This window comes from Ascaphus truei, chromosome 3, assembly GCF_040206685.1.
Source record: "Ascaphus truei isolate aAscTru1 chromosome 3, aAscTru1.hap1, whole genome shotgun sequence".
Lineage (NCBI taxonomy): Eukaryota > Metazoa > Chordata > Amphibia > Anura > Ascaphidae > Ascaphus > Ascaphus truei.
Genome location: NC_134485.1, coordinates 345,874,454 through 345,889,808, shown reverse-complemented (window position 1 = coordinate 345,889,808; position 15,355 = coordinate 345,874,454). Strand labels below are relative to the sequence as shown.

General features: G+C 37.7%; 1 protein-coding gene across 1 annotated transcript; it reads left to right on the top strand.

Annotated features, from left to right (window-relative positions):
• Positions 1-1,990: 1,990 nt before the first annotated feature.
• Positions 1,991-6,913, top strand: HOXC13 (homeobox C13). The gene is made up of 2 exons (XM_075591784.1): positions 1,991-2,698; positions 5,482-6,913. Exons 1-2 carry the CDS (start codon positions 2,035-2,037, stop codon positions 5,736-5,738), a joined length of 921 nt encoding a protein of 306 aa, XP_075447899.1. The 5' UTR covers positions 1,991-2,034; the 3' UTR covers positions 5,739-6,913.
• Positions 6,914-15,355: the final 8,442 nt, after the last annotated feature.

Here is a 15,355-nt window from a genome sequence, read left to right as displayed (position 1 = left end):
CGTTCCTAGGGAATGTGATTTACCGTCACAATCAGAAAAGTCAAGGAGTATTTTTTATTCTAAACACAGGGGTACCCAAAGCAAGCTACAGAGGGAGCCGACAGTGGTACTACTAATATTATTATTAGTATTATTATTATTATTATTTTTTTTAACAATTATCAACGCAAAACGTTCCCAAGTTCCATGCTGAGATTGTAAAAAAATAAAAACAATCAGGATACAATCTTCACGTATTCGTACACATAACGTATTTAAAACTGCATATTTTTGGTTATTGCAAACAATAATAAAACATATACATACATGTTTGTGGGATATATATATATATATATATATATATATATATATATATATATATATATATATAGTGACATTTTATTAACAAAACATATATGAGAGACAAAATCAGGCTTTATATTATTTATATTATTATTCAGGTTATATTATCCTGTGGAGAAAACTCCCATGTTCATTGTGAGCTAGTTTGTGTTATTATAACTTTAGATGGATAATGGGATTCATAGAATTAACTTCTTTCAATGTTTGTTTGTGAGATATTGTGCGAAGTTCCTACTGAGAAGAAGCTCTAACATCAGGGAAAAGTGAACATCAATCTTTCATCCCAAGCTATTTGCCTTTCTCCTATCTCATTCGCTCAGTGATATTTAATATGTGCTGTATATAGCCTTATGTATTTATAAACTGAGTTTCACTAGACGCAAATCATAACGTTGTCCCATTCATTGTAACCATATCGAGCCATATCAGATAAAAGAGGTCTTCACAACAATGTCAATAAAATAATGAACAGGATAATAGCATACCTTAGTTTAAAAACAATTCAGTCAAATATATATATTTTTAATACTTAATTTATTTTCACTGTTATCATATCAGCTTTAGAAATGGAAAAGTCTGTGTTTTTAAGGAATGTATATGTAAGGAACAGTATTAACGTGTACAGTATGAGAAGGATGTATGTTTTTAGACAATGTGATTTGACATATATTACTTAACGTTTCGGTGTAGTGTGTTACTACTTTTGACATAAAAGAGCTTAACATATGATATATATATATATATAACATGGGGTATATATGTTTATATATGTGTATGTCTACATGTATACATGTGTGTATATAATATAACATGGGGTATCTCTCTCTCTCTCTCTCTCTCTCTCTCTCTCTCTCTCTCTCTCTCTCTCTCTCTCTCTCTCTCTCTCTCTCTCTCTCTCTCTCTCTCTATATATATATATATATATATATATATATATATATATCATGGGGTATATATATATAAAGACTGTTTGTAATTGTTACTGCATTTCTTTATCAGAGGCCCAGACTTACTTTTCCAAGCAATATCAAGGCAAGTTTTGCATTACAAAACAAACTAAAATGAATAATATTGGTATCAATAAAATGCCAAACGTGTTAAAATGCTCAGTATTGCAGCAGCGGACAACTGATTTGAATCATTTCGTTTTCCTACCACATTATTAATATTATGGCATTAGGTTATGGAATTGAATGCACTAAGGGCAGCCTCGCTTTTACGTGTCCATATGTTTAATATACATACAGCGGTGAGAAGGTACCTTTGGCAGCATAAGCATTATAAACCAAATGCCACTGCATTTCTTTGTCGGCTAAAAATGTGTAATCTGTAGCCTTTTATTTTTTCTTCGAGGCCATCAATGGGTGTCACCCTTTGCCTTTAAGGGCTCCTGTTCTCTCTCATGGAAGAACCCAGCTGCCTTCCCTCTCATGTCTACTGCTGGAGACAGCGAAGAGGTCCCAGCCAGGCTTGGCTGGGAGAGGTCACGTGCTCCAGGCTGGGCTCATTGTTGTCTGTTTGCCCTGGGATCACGTGTGAGACAGGGCAGATTTCTTAATGAACCAGTCCCAGGGAGCCGCCCCTTGTGCTGCGCATGCGCCTGCCCTATACCATAATGTTGAAGGAAATTAGGTGACTCTCTTTTTTTTTTTTGGGGAAGCTGAGTTTTAAAAAGCACGGCCAGACCATGCTATGACGACTTCCCTGATCCTGCATCCACACTGGGCGGATACCTTGATGTACGTGTATGAAACAAGCCCGAATGAAAAGAACCACAAGAAAATCCCAGCCATGGAGGGACTGAGTGGGAACTGTTCAAGCAGCCACTGCAGGGATTTTATTCCTCACCCAGCCTTGGGGCGCCATTCCAGTGGGATTGGATCTCACCAAGGACCTGTCTACACGGATATAACATCTCCAGAGGCTTCAAGGCAATGCCCGGGACCCACTTCTTCATCCAATGCTACCCTTGGCTACGGATACCCGTTTGGAAGCAGCTACTACGGCTGCAGGTTGTCTCAGTCCCACAACGTCAATTTGCACCAGAAACCTTGCTCCTACCACCCAAGCGAGAAATACCCAGAGCCCAGCAACTCCCTGCCCAGCGAGGATTTCTCCTCTCGGGCCAAAGAATTTGCCTTTTACCCCAGCTTTGCCAGCTCCTACCAGGCAGTTCCTGGCTACTTGGACATGTCAGTAGTGCCAGGGATCAGTAGCCACCCGGAGCCTAGGCATGACGCCTTGATCTCTATGGAAGGCTACCAGCACTGGGCTATTCCCAACGGCTGGGACGGACAGGTCTACTGCTCAAAGGATCAATCCCAGTCCAGCCATCTATGGAAAGCACCTTTCCCAGGTATAGTGCCAGGGAATCCTAATCTACTATTTTTTCTTCTCTGCTGGATCACCTGGTGTTTTAACGTGAAGATTGTGCGAGTCAGTATACATTTGTGTGTGTGTGTGTGTGTGTGTGTGTGTGTGTGTGTGTGTGTGTGTGTGTGTGTGTGTGTGTGTGTGTGTGTGTGTGATTGTATGGGCATGCAATATAATTGCAAATGCAAGAAGGCATCTGTTCCCTTTAGCAGAGCAGCATATTTTAGGTATTAAAGGGTTCTTTGTCTTCCTACAACTGCCTTTTCTTGTGTTGACAGCCAGGTTAAATTTTCTTGTCTTGCTGATCCCTTTGCTGCTATTTCATGATCAACCTAAACATGTAAGAGCAGGGCAGGCTGTGTTTTGTTCTTGGGCTGTGTCTGATAACCAGTCTCTTAATGTTCGGTGTATATAATAAATCTTGCAACATTGCAATTAAAGATGTAAGTGTCAACTGACAAATTGCATCTCGTTAGAGTGCGAGAGATGTCGAAAAACGAGGGTTTTCCCCCTCCTATTGCTGTGAATATATATTTATTTTCTTTAACGCCCCATACACTCTATACAACAAAATGCAGTTTGTGAATATATCGCCACTTGTGGGGTCCCTTTGTAATCAACAAAGGATCTGACTCGGGGAATGATTTCAACTGATGTACTGTTGTAAAGTAATTAAGAAAGCAGAGGGCATATCCCGCAATAATATATTTGGGGTCATGCCTTCAATACATCGATGACACTTTTGCTCTATCTCATACATGAGGTGTACATTTATGTATCAATATAAACTGTATATTGAGTACTCGAAGTGTAGAAGACGATATGAAATTGCGACTATCTCCCAAACAGCTGGGAAGGTACATTTCACTTTGCTGTTCATTACTTGACGAAATGAGGTCTATTAACCAGGAAGTATATACCGACATCTACACTGATATACTACATCAGCCGTAATTTGTACAATTACAAGTCTGAACAGTCTAACTAGTGGTGAAATTTAATGATATTTTATTGTAAAAACATATGATGGCATCTTAAGATGTCCAAGTATTTTATTAGCCTATTTTATATAAGCAAAAATATCGTATTATTCTTCTGCTCTATCTTTCTATCCAACTATCAAGCTATACATCTATGTATCATCTATCTATTTTAATATATAAACACACACACACACACACATAGATAGATAGATAGATAGATAGATAGATAGATAGATAGATAGATAGATAGATAGATAGATAGATAGATAGATAGATAGATATTGATACGGTTTGTATAATAACTGACATTGACACACACACACACACATATATATAATAATATATAATATATATATTACAGCAGGTCATACGATTTACGACTGTGCATAATTACAATTGTGTATATATATACATATACACATATACATATATAATTATTGATATGGTTTGTTTAAGATTTGACATTGACATTGACACTCACAAACACACACACTTTATATATATATATATATATATATATATATATATATATATATATATATATATATATATATATATATATATATATATATATAATTACCAGAGGGGTAATAATAAGTGACGGCACACTGAGGGTTAAATCCAAAACGAAGTCTGTATTATGTATATATATATATATATATATATATATATATATATATATATATATATATCAGAATAAACTAACACGACTATTTCCGTTTTATATTTATATATATTTATATATATATATATATATATATACATATATATATATATATATATATATATATATATATATATATATATATATATATATATATATATATATATATATATTATATATACATACATACATAGTGGTGTATTATTTCAGATTACAGTAGGTCATACCACTGTACAAAAAATAGTTATCATATACATTTTGGCATTGTAATGGTGTCACCCTCAGAGGAAGCTATAAGGTTGACTATTGTCTCCATGACAGGCATATGATTTAGTATTTGCTGAATATACTTTTACAGTTTATAATTAAAAAATATTTATTTGGTGTTGTTTTAAGAAAAGTGATGTCCAGATATGTTTTGTTAGAATGCTACATACAAACATTGATGTACATCACCATTGGGAGATAAATGGTCAATCAGCAGGCCTGCAATAGTAAGTTGCACACCGAGAAAAAGAACATAAATTATCATGTTGAACTGGTTGAGTGTAAACTCATTAATAATTCTTAATTTTCTACACAAGCTCTCAGTCTCCAGTGATTGGCCTTTACAGTAGCCAAATAGTACAAAATAAAGGAAAATGTACAGGAATATATACAGGAAAATGTGGACTTATTTTGTCTAAATAGGATTATTGGACACCAACAGTCCTGATCATTGCTGTCTTTAACCCTGCATATTGTCATTTAATTTGCATTTACAATACACTGCATATTTATTTGTAATACACTGTACATTTCTTTCACAGGCATAGGCTTTGAAATATGGTTTAAATGTGCACGAAATTGTAATAGATTAAACATTTGCCAGCCGTTGTACGTGTATAAGTATTTAACCAATGTGCTCATCTAAAGATGTCAGCACAGATGGGCGATTTATAAGATGAATCTCAGCAGAGTCCCTATCTGCCTGGACTAGATCCAGTCTTGTATGTGGGAAACTCCAATGCATGTGGTTATGGAAAAGAAAATAGGCGAGTGTGGCACCATTGCTGCACTACTAGTGTAGAGATCTGAAAGGCTTTAGTGTAACACTATCTTGTTTATATTCTACTGCAGATGTGGTTCCTCTGCAGCCAGAGGTGAGCAGTTACCGCAGGGGCAGGAAAAAGAGGGTCCCCTACACAAAACTCCAACTGAAAGAACTAGAGAAGGAATATGCAGCCAGCAAATTCATTACCAAAGAGAAGAGACGGAGGATTTCCACTGCAACCAGCCTATCTGAGCGCCAAGTTACAATATGGTTTCAAAACCGAAGAGTGAAAGAGAAAAAAGTGGTTACCAAATGTAAAACCCCTCACCTCCATAACACCTGACCAAGGGGAGAAGTGTAGCTAGCCCCTCCGAACAAATATTTATCTCATTCCCATGTATAGGACAGGTCTACAATTGAACTCGATGGTTTTCCAGATGGATTATTTAATATAGGAATGGACTGGAAACACAAGTGGCAGAATCTAACAGTGGTGTTATTTGATGCCACCTCTTAATTCCCAGTGTATTGTTCTACTATTCCCCCCCAACTGTGAATATTAAGAAGTCTGAAAAAAAAAAATATGTTTAGGCTCAACGTGCATATTTAAAATGTAAAACAACAAGCTGTACATTTTTTTGGGATGTAATTCTGTCACTGTCATTTGCAGTCACAGTGACACAAAAACAACAACACATTTTGATTGCTTGATCCAGCTTCCGAGCTGTCTTTATGAATTCTCTAATATAACATGTATATACGTTTTCAGCTTCAAAGGAGTATCTGTAACACACCTGTTTTGTTGATTATGCTTGAATATCTTGTACATCACATACAGACTAAAGAGCAGGTTAGACATCGGTGTTTATATGTGCTCATGTTAGGAATTAGAAAGAAAACACGTTCAAATCGATCTTACACACAAACTAGTTAGAATCTCAGCTTGTTCTATACTTTGGAACATTTATCAGGAATAAAACACAATTATAGCTATTTGTAATATACGCGTATTTAATGATGTGGCCACACTCTAATAACGGGAAATACCTTGTCAATGGGTCAAGTTAACACATAGCATTTAATTGCAGAAATAGACTTGTTCAGACTAAACCGAATATGGACATTTCTTCTATGTCTAAAGCCATCAGTATTACGATTCCTCTTGCAGTTACCAAGACACGGAATAGAAATCTCGCAGTAATATTGTTAGGATTCATATCTGCATTTTTGGGGGGATGGGGGGAGTATGTTTTTTTCAGTCACATTGATTGAAAGTTACCCTGTTAATATTTGCTGTATCCAGAGGTTCAACCCTGATTCTTCATCGTATGGAATGTATCCCAAAAGACAACCATGAGCACTATTTCATGTTTTCCAAACAAGCAGGATGTGGACAAGTTATACTGTATACAACTCATTTTTATTATTTGTCGTGTATAATGTATAGTATTGTGGTGTCTGAATATTATATGTAATGAATGAAAATTCATTTCTCGAAATAAATATCACCTGGCTTGATGCATTCATGGTTTGTGTATTTCATGAGGGTTTAATAAAGAGCGGGTACATTGGAAAACAGAAGGTGTGTTTGCAAAAAAGTCAATATTTGCCATGTCTGCAGGTACGCAGCACGAGAGGTTAAAGTCTTGAAGGAAACACCGTGTATACATACGGCTGTATAAAGTTCTGTAGCAATGGTATGAATGCGTTCCTTAAAATGTTACGTTTTTAAAAAAGGTCTATTATTTAAAGTATCCCATCTGCAAAATGAGCTAATAAACTGCACCGGATTTATCAATGAAAAAGGGATACAATAGGATTATTTTTTTTCTTTGATGAATATGATGCAGTTTTCTCTCTAGAAATTTGCCTTGGTTTTGCAATCGAGAGACTTTGATACATAACATTATTCTGAAATATGATGCAAACATTTGCTTCCTGTAGGGCACAGTTTAGGAATATCCATTCTATTTGTATTTTATAGAGTGTTCAGAGCTTTTGCTTACCAGAACCTATATGTTATGCTCACATACTGTATATAACAGCAGGTTTACAAATATTAGCATCTTTGTACCGTGGTGTTTGAAGATTTCTGCTGGTAAGTAGGTTTTAAATCCTTCGCATCATTCATTGCTTTTAGTCCATAAAATATATACTGTGAGCCAATGTTTTAACAAGTTGAATTATTTTTAATCTTCTGGGTAATGACAATTATTGCCTTTTTTTGCAGATGAAACAAATGACTTATGTAACGTTTACATACTTTCCAATGTTTAATGTGGACATTTTTCAATTATCGTGGCCGATTTTCAATCTTGTATTATTTATATGAAGAAGAAAAATATAATGATGTAACTGACTATTGTAAGCATTTTATAGAAACATGATGCAGAAAGCAGCCCTTCTTACCGAATAATTAATTTCCCATTACATAATGATATATTTATTTCATGTTAATCATTTGTATTCCACATCGTCTGAAAATGTGGTTATGAATTATATCCGTCATGGTTCAACATAGGTGATAATAATCTCGAGTATTAATCGAGTATTACTATCGCTATTCAGATTTCAGTGCAGTTTACAGGTCTGAATCTAATATGCTGAAATAATGTAAAGTAAATCCAAATGACACATCGATCCTGGATTTTTTATTATTATTTAGGTTTTATTGGATCCAAGTTTAAATGATCAGCATTTACAAATAAAGTGAAAGTTATCCTGCACAATGGTTTTTATTTTAATACAGTACCTGACATTGAAGTAAATGGTATACAGATGTGAATTAACATACCAGATTTAAATGTAAATAGTATGATGGTTAAATAACTGGTCTCATACCCTACAAAGAATCCTGACATTTACAATTAAATATAGAATCAAACACATCTTACCTGTTTACAGTTGTTAAGGATTTTACTGTGCTCCATTTATAATAAATCAGCGAGTTTTGTCAAACACAACACCATATGATTGTGTGAGAAAGGGAAACATCTGGATTAAACGTTCAAAGGGGATTTCAACAAATCTCTTCCCTCTGTATAAATATTATAGGAACTAAACTACTTACATTTAACCATAAACATGTAGTTTATTCAAACAAAACCATCAGATGAGTGAGAGAGCTGACACTGTCCATCTGCTGTTCAGAACTGAATTTACAGTAGGCTCAGTCAGTTAATGCTTTGGTTAAATGCCACTCTGCTACTATTACTTTCATCAAATACTTCTGAGGAAAACGACACATCAATGTTTTCTAAATGTATTGAAGATTAAAATGCTCAGAGGAAGGATTCAAGTATTTCTTGGAAAAACTGCACCCGCGGTTTTATTTATTGTTGCAGAACAATATTAATTTCCAGTACAGGGAAGCTGCATTTTAGAGGTTGGAAACACAGGCACATTTTTAATTTATTTATTTATAAAATGTTTTACCAGGAAGTAACACATAGAGAGTTACCTCTAGTTTTCAAGTATATCCTGGGCACAGAGTTAAGATGACAAATAGTACATGGTTTCCAATACATAGTTACATAAGTGAACAGGGTATACATTATACTCAAGACATTGCATGCACAGTCATTTTTAAGTAAGCATTTCAGGAGAAGGTGATTTTTATATACTGTATATTAAACTCCCATTATACATTATTCTCCTTATTTAAATTTGACATACTGTAAGAGTCTATTTATCAAATTCTGCAGGCTGCAAAACTGGGACAAACAAATGACCACATATACTAAGGAAAAAACATTTCCATTGAAACCAATGAGATTTTCTTCTTTGCTAAATGTGATGCAGTGTTTTTTTGAGGGCCCTGCTCCTGAGAGCTTCTGTTTTGGCCCAGTTTGGGAGTCAGGGGACTTTGATCAGTGATCCCTATAGTTTGTGGTGCAAATCTGTCATTCTTGTATGAGGGGGATTTTTATTAAAGTGTATCAATGTGCAAGTATCTTGCAAAAGGTCCAAAAGGTGTGTTTAGATACAGGGGATTTTTTAAATTTATTTTGTTGCCACTTGGTCAGATGTATGTATGAAAATGGGTACTTGTTAATCATATCTTAGATGTAATACATATGCATTAGAAGGGGGAGTTTATGCCACCTTAGATGTGTTTTAACCCTATAACAAATTGAAAAGTAATGATAACCCAAGGAGTGTATTTACTTAGACAGAGTTTTAGCTTTCACATGTTTAGCTAGGGCATGTTTTTGGTGATAGGAAAATTCATTGTGCTTGTATAACATTTACAAACAGACTAGTAAATGCAATTTTAGATGTATTTTGTGACATATAGTGATACTGAATGTAGTGAGAGCACAAGGCATGTTATTAAATAGGCTGTTTTCAATGTTAGTAAATAAACAGATGTGTGTCTGTTTGTGTATTCTTTTATTTAAACATTTTACCATCATCAACATTTTATATATTATATAAACTGTATGTGAACATGTGTATATAACTTACCCATTTCGTATTAATACCACAGATAATTAGGGATTAGTAATAATATAATTAGTAATAATATAATTTGTAAAAAATTATAATATATATATCTATATATATATATATATATTATAATTTCCTTAATATCCCTATTAATATATATCCCTATATATATATATATATATATATATATATATATATATATATATATATATATATATTTCCATTGCTTTAACCTATTACTGTTCAATTGAAGATGGTAAAATATTTAGCATTGCATTCAAATGAAGCTCTCTCCGTACAGTATAATGGAGCTAAATGTATAACTATTAGAAGAGGGATGTCCTAAGACCATCTCAAAGGGTGGTGGACAAAAAAAGGGCAAATTAAAGGTGTGAAACTGTATAAATTACCTAAGGATTTACATCTAGGAAAAACAGTACCCCACCACAAAACTAACATTGATTTCAATGTGAATATTTTTCCTTCACCATTTTTGTCCCAGTTTTGCAGCTTATAAATGATACCCAAATTTTCTTGATACTATTGAGGTTTTTTTTACTCCCGTCGTCTTCATGTGCCAGAAGCATTGCAAAATAATTACCCCAGGTTTATCAAAGGAAAGGTCCCAACTCTTTCAACATGCTTCCGTTTCTTTGAAACACATGGGGCTGTTTTTGCTCTGGTTTTGCAACTGGAAGATTTTAGTAAACAACTCGCTTATCCCAAAGTGACCCATTTTTAAAATGTCTTAGAGACAAATTAATAGCAAAAAACTTAGGGGCCTAGGCAGTAAGGGGGCAAGAATAACATTTTGTTGGCGTTAGGCTGCGCTTATAGTGCCGGCGACAGCGACGCGACGTCGCGCCAAATCAAATGCATTGTCGCCGACGCAAGCGCTTATAGTAAACGCGATGGCGATGGAGCGACGGGAGCGACGTGGCGGCGCGAAATTTGGAAGCCGGTCAAATTTGATTTTTTTAGAGGCTGTCGCCACATGTGACAGCCTCTGAGCCAATCAATGTCCAGGTCGCATGCGACGTCGCTGGAAAGCGAATTACAACTTTCGCTAGCGGCGACGGGTGATGTCATCGGTCACGTCGCCGTCGCCGGCACTATAAGCGCGGCCTTACATTGACACTTGGAAATTACTAATTATATTACACGTTTGTGCATCTATGTATGTGCATCTTGTGTGCCTCTTTTCTTTCATTAAATGTAAAAAATTGTTCTAATGAGGTATGTTGGCGTAAACAAGGGAGATTCGCACGACACAGATGTAAATAGCTTTTTTTAAATTGTATTTGTACCCCAAAAAACAAGTTTAACCAAACTTGTCAAAATCATCCAACAAGTTAAACCTGGTGTAAATGCTAAAAGTCTGTAGCAATGTAAAGCACTTCTAATTCTGTGTTATGAACCAATGATAAAAATTAAAATGTTGACGCAGCACGGATGTTTCCATACATGTACGTTAACAAAGTGTAATATTTTCACAATATGGCTATTATAAAATATATTAAACTAATAATTGATATTTACTAAAACTAGTCCTAAAATCAGAAATATACATCATTTTGTTTCAAATTAAATTGTATCAATTCGGTATGCGACACGATGCAATGCATGAAACATCATTTCAGACACTGAACTACGTGTCTTAGGTAAGAAGACAGATAATGACGCCCATACATAACACGCATTGTTTTCAAAGACCCTGGTAGTACATTGGCCTTCCTGACAGATCACCTTTTAGTTAGGGTGGAATTGTCTCGATGTAAATAAAATGCGAATAGACGTTTGTTTTGACGCATTGCTCCGTATTCTGTTTGTGTCAAATGTAAGGCGTGTAATACAGCGCGCGCGAGTGCTGTCGTGTGCGCGTGTCAATTAGAATGGGTTGTGTCCAGGCCTGGCGTTCTATACTTCAGCCGCGCGCGCGCACGGCAGTGAGCAGTGGCGCGGCAGATCACAGCAAATACAAGAAATTTATATTTTTGCGTTGCTGCCGCGCCACATGATGCTGCCAAGCCAATCACAGCGCGGATCGTTTCAATCTTGCCGTGATACATCGTCCCCAATGTTTGTTTTGCAAAACAGCCCCAGATCTGACAAAGAAAGCTCAGTTGTTTGCACTGATTTTACTACGGTTTGCAACTTGAATCATTTGAAAGTGCCACCGAGGAGAGGAATTCTGAACACGTGTCTATAAAGGGATGCAGCTTATCAAAGTCTTCCGGCAGCAAAATTACTGCCGGAAAACAGCACCAGATTCCTCAAAATAAAAACTCCCACTGCTTCAATTGAATACATTTTCTTTGATAAACCTAATACTTTTTCCCCTCCAATTTTGCAATCTGATAGACACTAACGAGCTGAGGAAGATATTCATCAAACTCTCCTCAATGCAAAACGTGCAAAAAGTGACTGAGCTCCTGATTAGAACCAACGCTAAAACCACCCTAACACCTGTCACTAGTTTTAAATACCTGGGCTTATGGTTTGACTCCCACTTAACATTCGGGATGCACATTGATACCCTGACAACCAAGACCTATGCCAAACTAGGGGTACTTTACAGGAACAAATCCTCCCTAAGTCTCCTGGTCAGAAAGCGTATTGCACAGCAGATGCTAATGCCAATTATTGACTATGGAGACATAGTATATGGCTCGGCTCCTCAAACCCACCTTAGCAAACTTGACACCCTCTACAATTCAATTTGTCGTTTTGTTCTCCAATGCAACTACAACACACATCACTGCGAAATGCTCAAAGAACTAGATTGGTCATCACTAGAGTCTAGGCGCAAAGTTCACCTTTCCTGTCTCACCCTCAAATACTTTCTGGGCAAGCTACCCAGCTACCTGAACAAGCTCCTCACCCCTACCACATGCAGTACCTATCACCTGAGATCAGACTCCAAAAGACTATTCATGGTCCCAAGACTCAACAAAGTATCCGGACGTTCCTCCTTCTCCTTCCGTGCACCCCAAAACTGGAACAACCTACCAGAGACTCTCATATCCACCACCAGCTTAAGTTCTTTCAAATCTAAGGCTGTCTCACACTTTAATCTGGTCTGTAACTGTTTCATACGCTCATAATATATATTTTCTTTGACTGTGCATGCAATGTCTTGTATATAAATGTATACCTTGTTCATTTATGTAACTGTATTTGTAACCATGTATTATTTGTTTTACTCTGTGCCCAGGACATACTTGAAAACGAGAGGTAACTCTCAACGTATTACTTCCTGGTAAAATATTTTATAAATAAAATAAAATAAATAAAACAAGTGAGCAATGGGCACAGAACCTGCTCCAATTTTGCCCCTGTTTTGAAACTGGGAGACTCGCATCTCAAGAACTGGTGCCACAAATAGAACCAGATTAATCAAAGCGAATGGATACACGACTCTCCACCTTCTGTAACCTCCCCCCCGCCCCCCAACTGTAATGGAATCAGATACCCCTATCCTGAGATATATTCCACCCCACAATGAGAATTTCTTGCTTGAACATGGTCCTTCATTCCATCTAGATTGTAAACCCTAATGAGCAGGGCCATCATTACCTCTCTGCATCTGTTTGTGCATTATACATAACTCTGTACTCTTAATGTACCACGCTGTAGAATTTGTTGGCACTTTACAGATAAACGATAATAATATTTAGTGTTTATTTGTACAATGTTTGCAGCAAATTTGAAGCCTTATAGAAGTGGTTTCAAATCTTTTTTTTTGGTTAAGAAATCCTAAAATTATATTGTGAAATTCTGCAGAACCCCAACATTCTCTAATAGCGCATCTGAGATCAGATGCATTGTAAGGAACCCCAACCCTCTCTAATAGTGTTTCACCCCCTCCTCTCTCACCGTCCCTCTTCCTCCTCCTCTCTCATTCCCTACTCCTTCTCTCTTACCTCCCTTTCTCCTCCTCTCTCACCCCCTCCTCCTCTCTTTCCCCCTCCTCTGCACTTCTCTTTCCCCCTCCTCCTCCTCTTCTCTCACCCCTCCTCTTCTTTAACTCCCTCCTCTTTTCTCACCCCCTTCTCCTTTCACCCAAATACTGCCTACCAGTGGTCTGTGGAGGACACCAGATGGCAGGAGCCGGGCGGCGGTAGAGACGGGGGTGTGACGGTGCTCATCTCAAATCTGGAGGCGGACCAGCAGGACTGAGGTAGGGATGCAAATAAACCGACCACAACCCAGGGACAGAGTCCTGTAAGAGTATCCGTAGTCGGTAAGGAAACAGGGGTCAGGGCTGGCGACAGAGTAGCAAAGACCAGGGGACAGGCAGAGATTAGGGCTGGTGGCAGAGGTACAAAGTTGAGGAGGCAAGCGGAGGTCAGGGCAAGCGGAATGCAGCGAGGTCGGGGTCATGGTCCGGGGTCAGCAACAGGAATTCAAAACAGGCAAGAGGATAAGGCCTAACTGCAAAGACCGACAGGAGCTGCAAACACACAGAACTTGCTCAGCGACTCCCTAGGTTAACTGCAGCCATATAAAGCAAGCTGCCAGTACCCAAAACGGCCACATAGAGCAGAAAGGGTAGGAGAGAAAGAAAACCTTGACAGTAGTGAAAACATGGCATGGATCGAGCAGAATCCTTACAGTACAGTACAGGCCCCCTTGAGGAGAGACATCCGGGCGATCTAAGACCGTTTGGCAGGAAATTTCCGATGAAATGCCCGGACAAGATTGGAGGCATGGACATCCCTGGACCTGATCCATGAATTTTCCTCTGGTCCATAACCCTTCCAATGAACCAAGTACTGTAGCCCGCCACGGGATCTATGGGAATCCAATATGTGGCTTACTTCAAATTCCTCCTGGCCATCCATGAATGGTTTAGGAGGGAGGAGGGTAGGAGGAGATAAGGTGTTCTGGACGAACGGCTTGAGGAGGAAGACATGGAACACTGGGGGTATTCTTAAGGTATCCGGAAGTTCCAGTTTGAACTCCACCGGATTGACTTGTTTCAAGATTTTATGAACTTGGGCCGAGTTTGGAGGAAGGTTGTTTCAAGCAGATATTTTTTGTAGCTAGCCAGACCTGATCTCACACTTGAAACGGAGGTGGTCGTCGACGTTTATCCGCCTGGGTCTTTTGCTGGAGAGCGGCTTTGGTCAGATTGACCTGGATTTTCTTCCAGAGTAACTGGAGTTCCTGGATTTTGTCATCCACTGCAGGATCTCCAGAGAGGGGACTGGAAAGTGGAAGGGCAGCGGGATGGTACCCATAGGCACAGAAGAAGGGTGATTCCAGTGTTGAATCGAGCTTCATGGAATTATGGGAAAACTCGGCCCACGTAGCAGATCAACCCAGTCATCCTGTAGCTCAGAAACGAAGCAGAGGAGGAATTGTTCTAAGGACTGGTTGGTCCTTTCTGTGAGAACATGGGACTGGGGGTGGTAGGGATAAGAGAAATGTAAGGAGGTACCCATTCTTTGGCAGAAGGCCTTCCAAAATCTAGAGACGAATTGGGATCCGCGATCCGAGACTATATCC

Coding starts and splice junctions, on each gene's coding strand:
- HOXC13 (XM_075591784.1), top strand. CDS start 2,035: ATGACGACTTCCCTGATCCTGCATCCACACTGGGCGGATACCTTGATG. Junction 2,699..5,481: donor ATGGAAAGCACCTTTCCCAG/GTATAGTGCCAG, acceptor ATTCTACTGCAG/ATGTGGTTCCTCTGCAGCCA.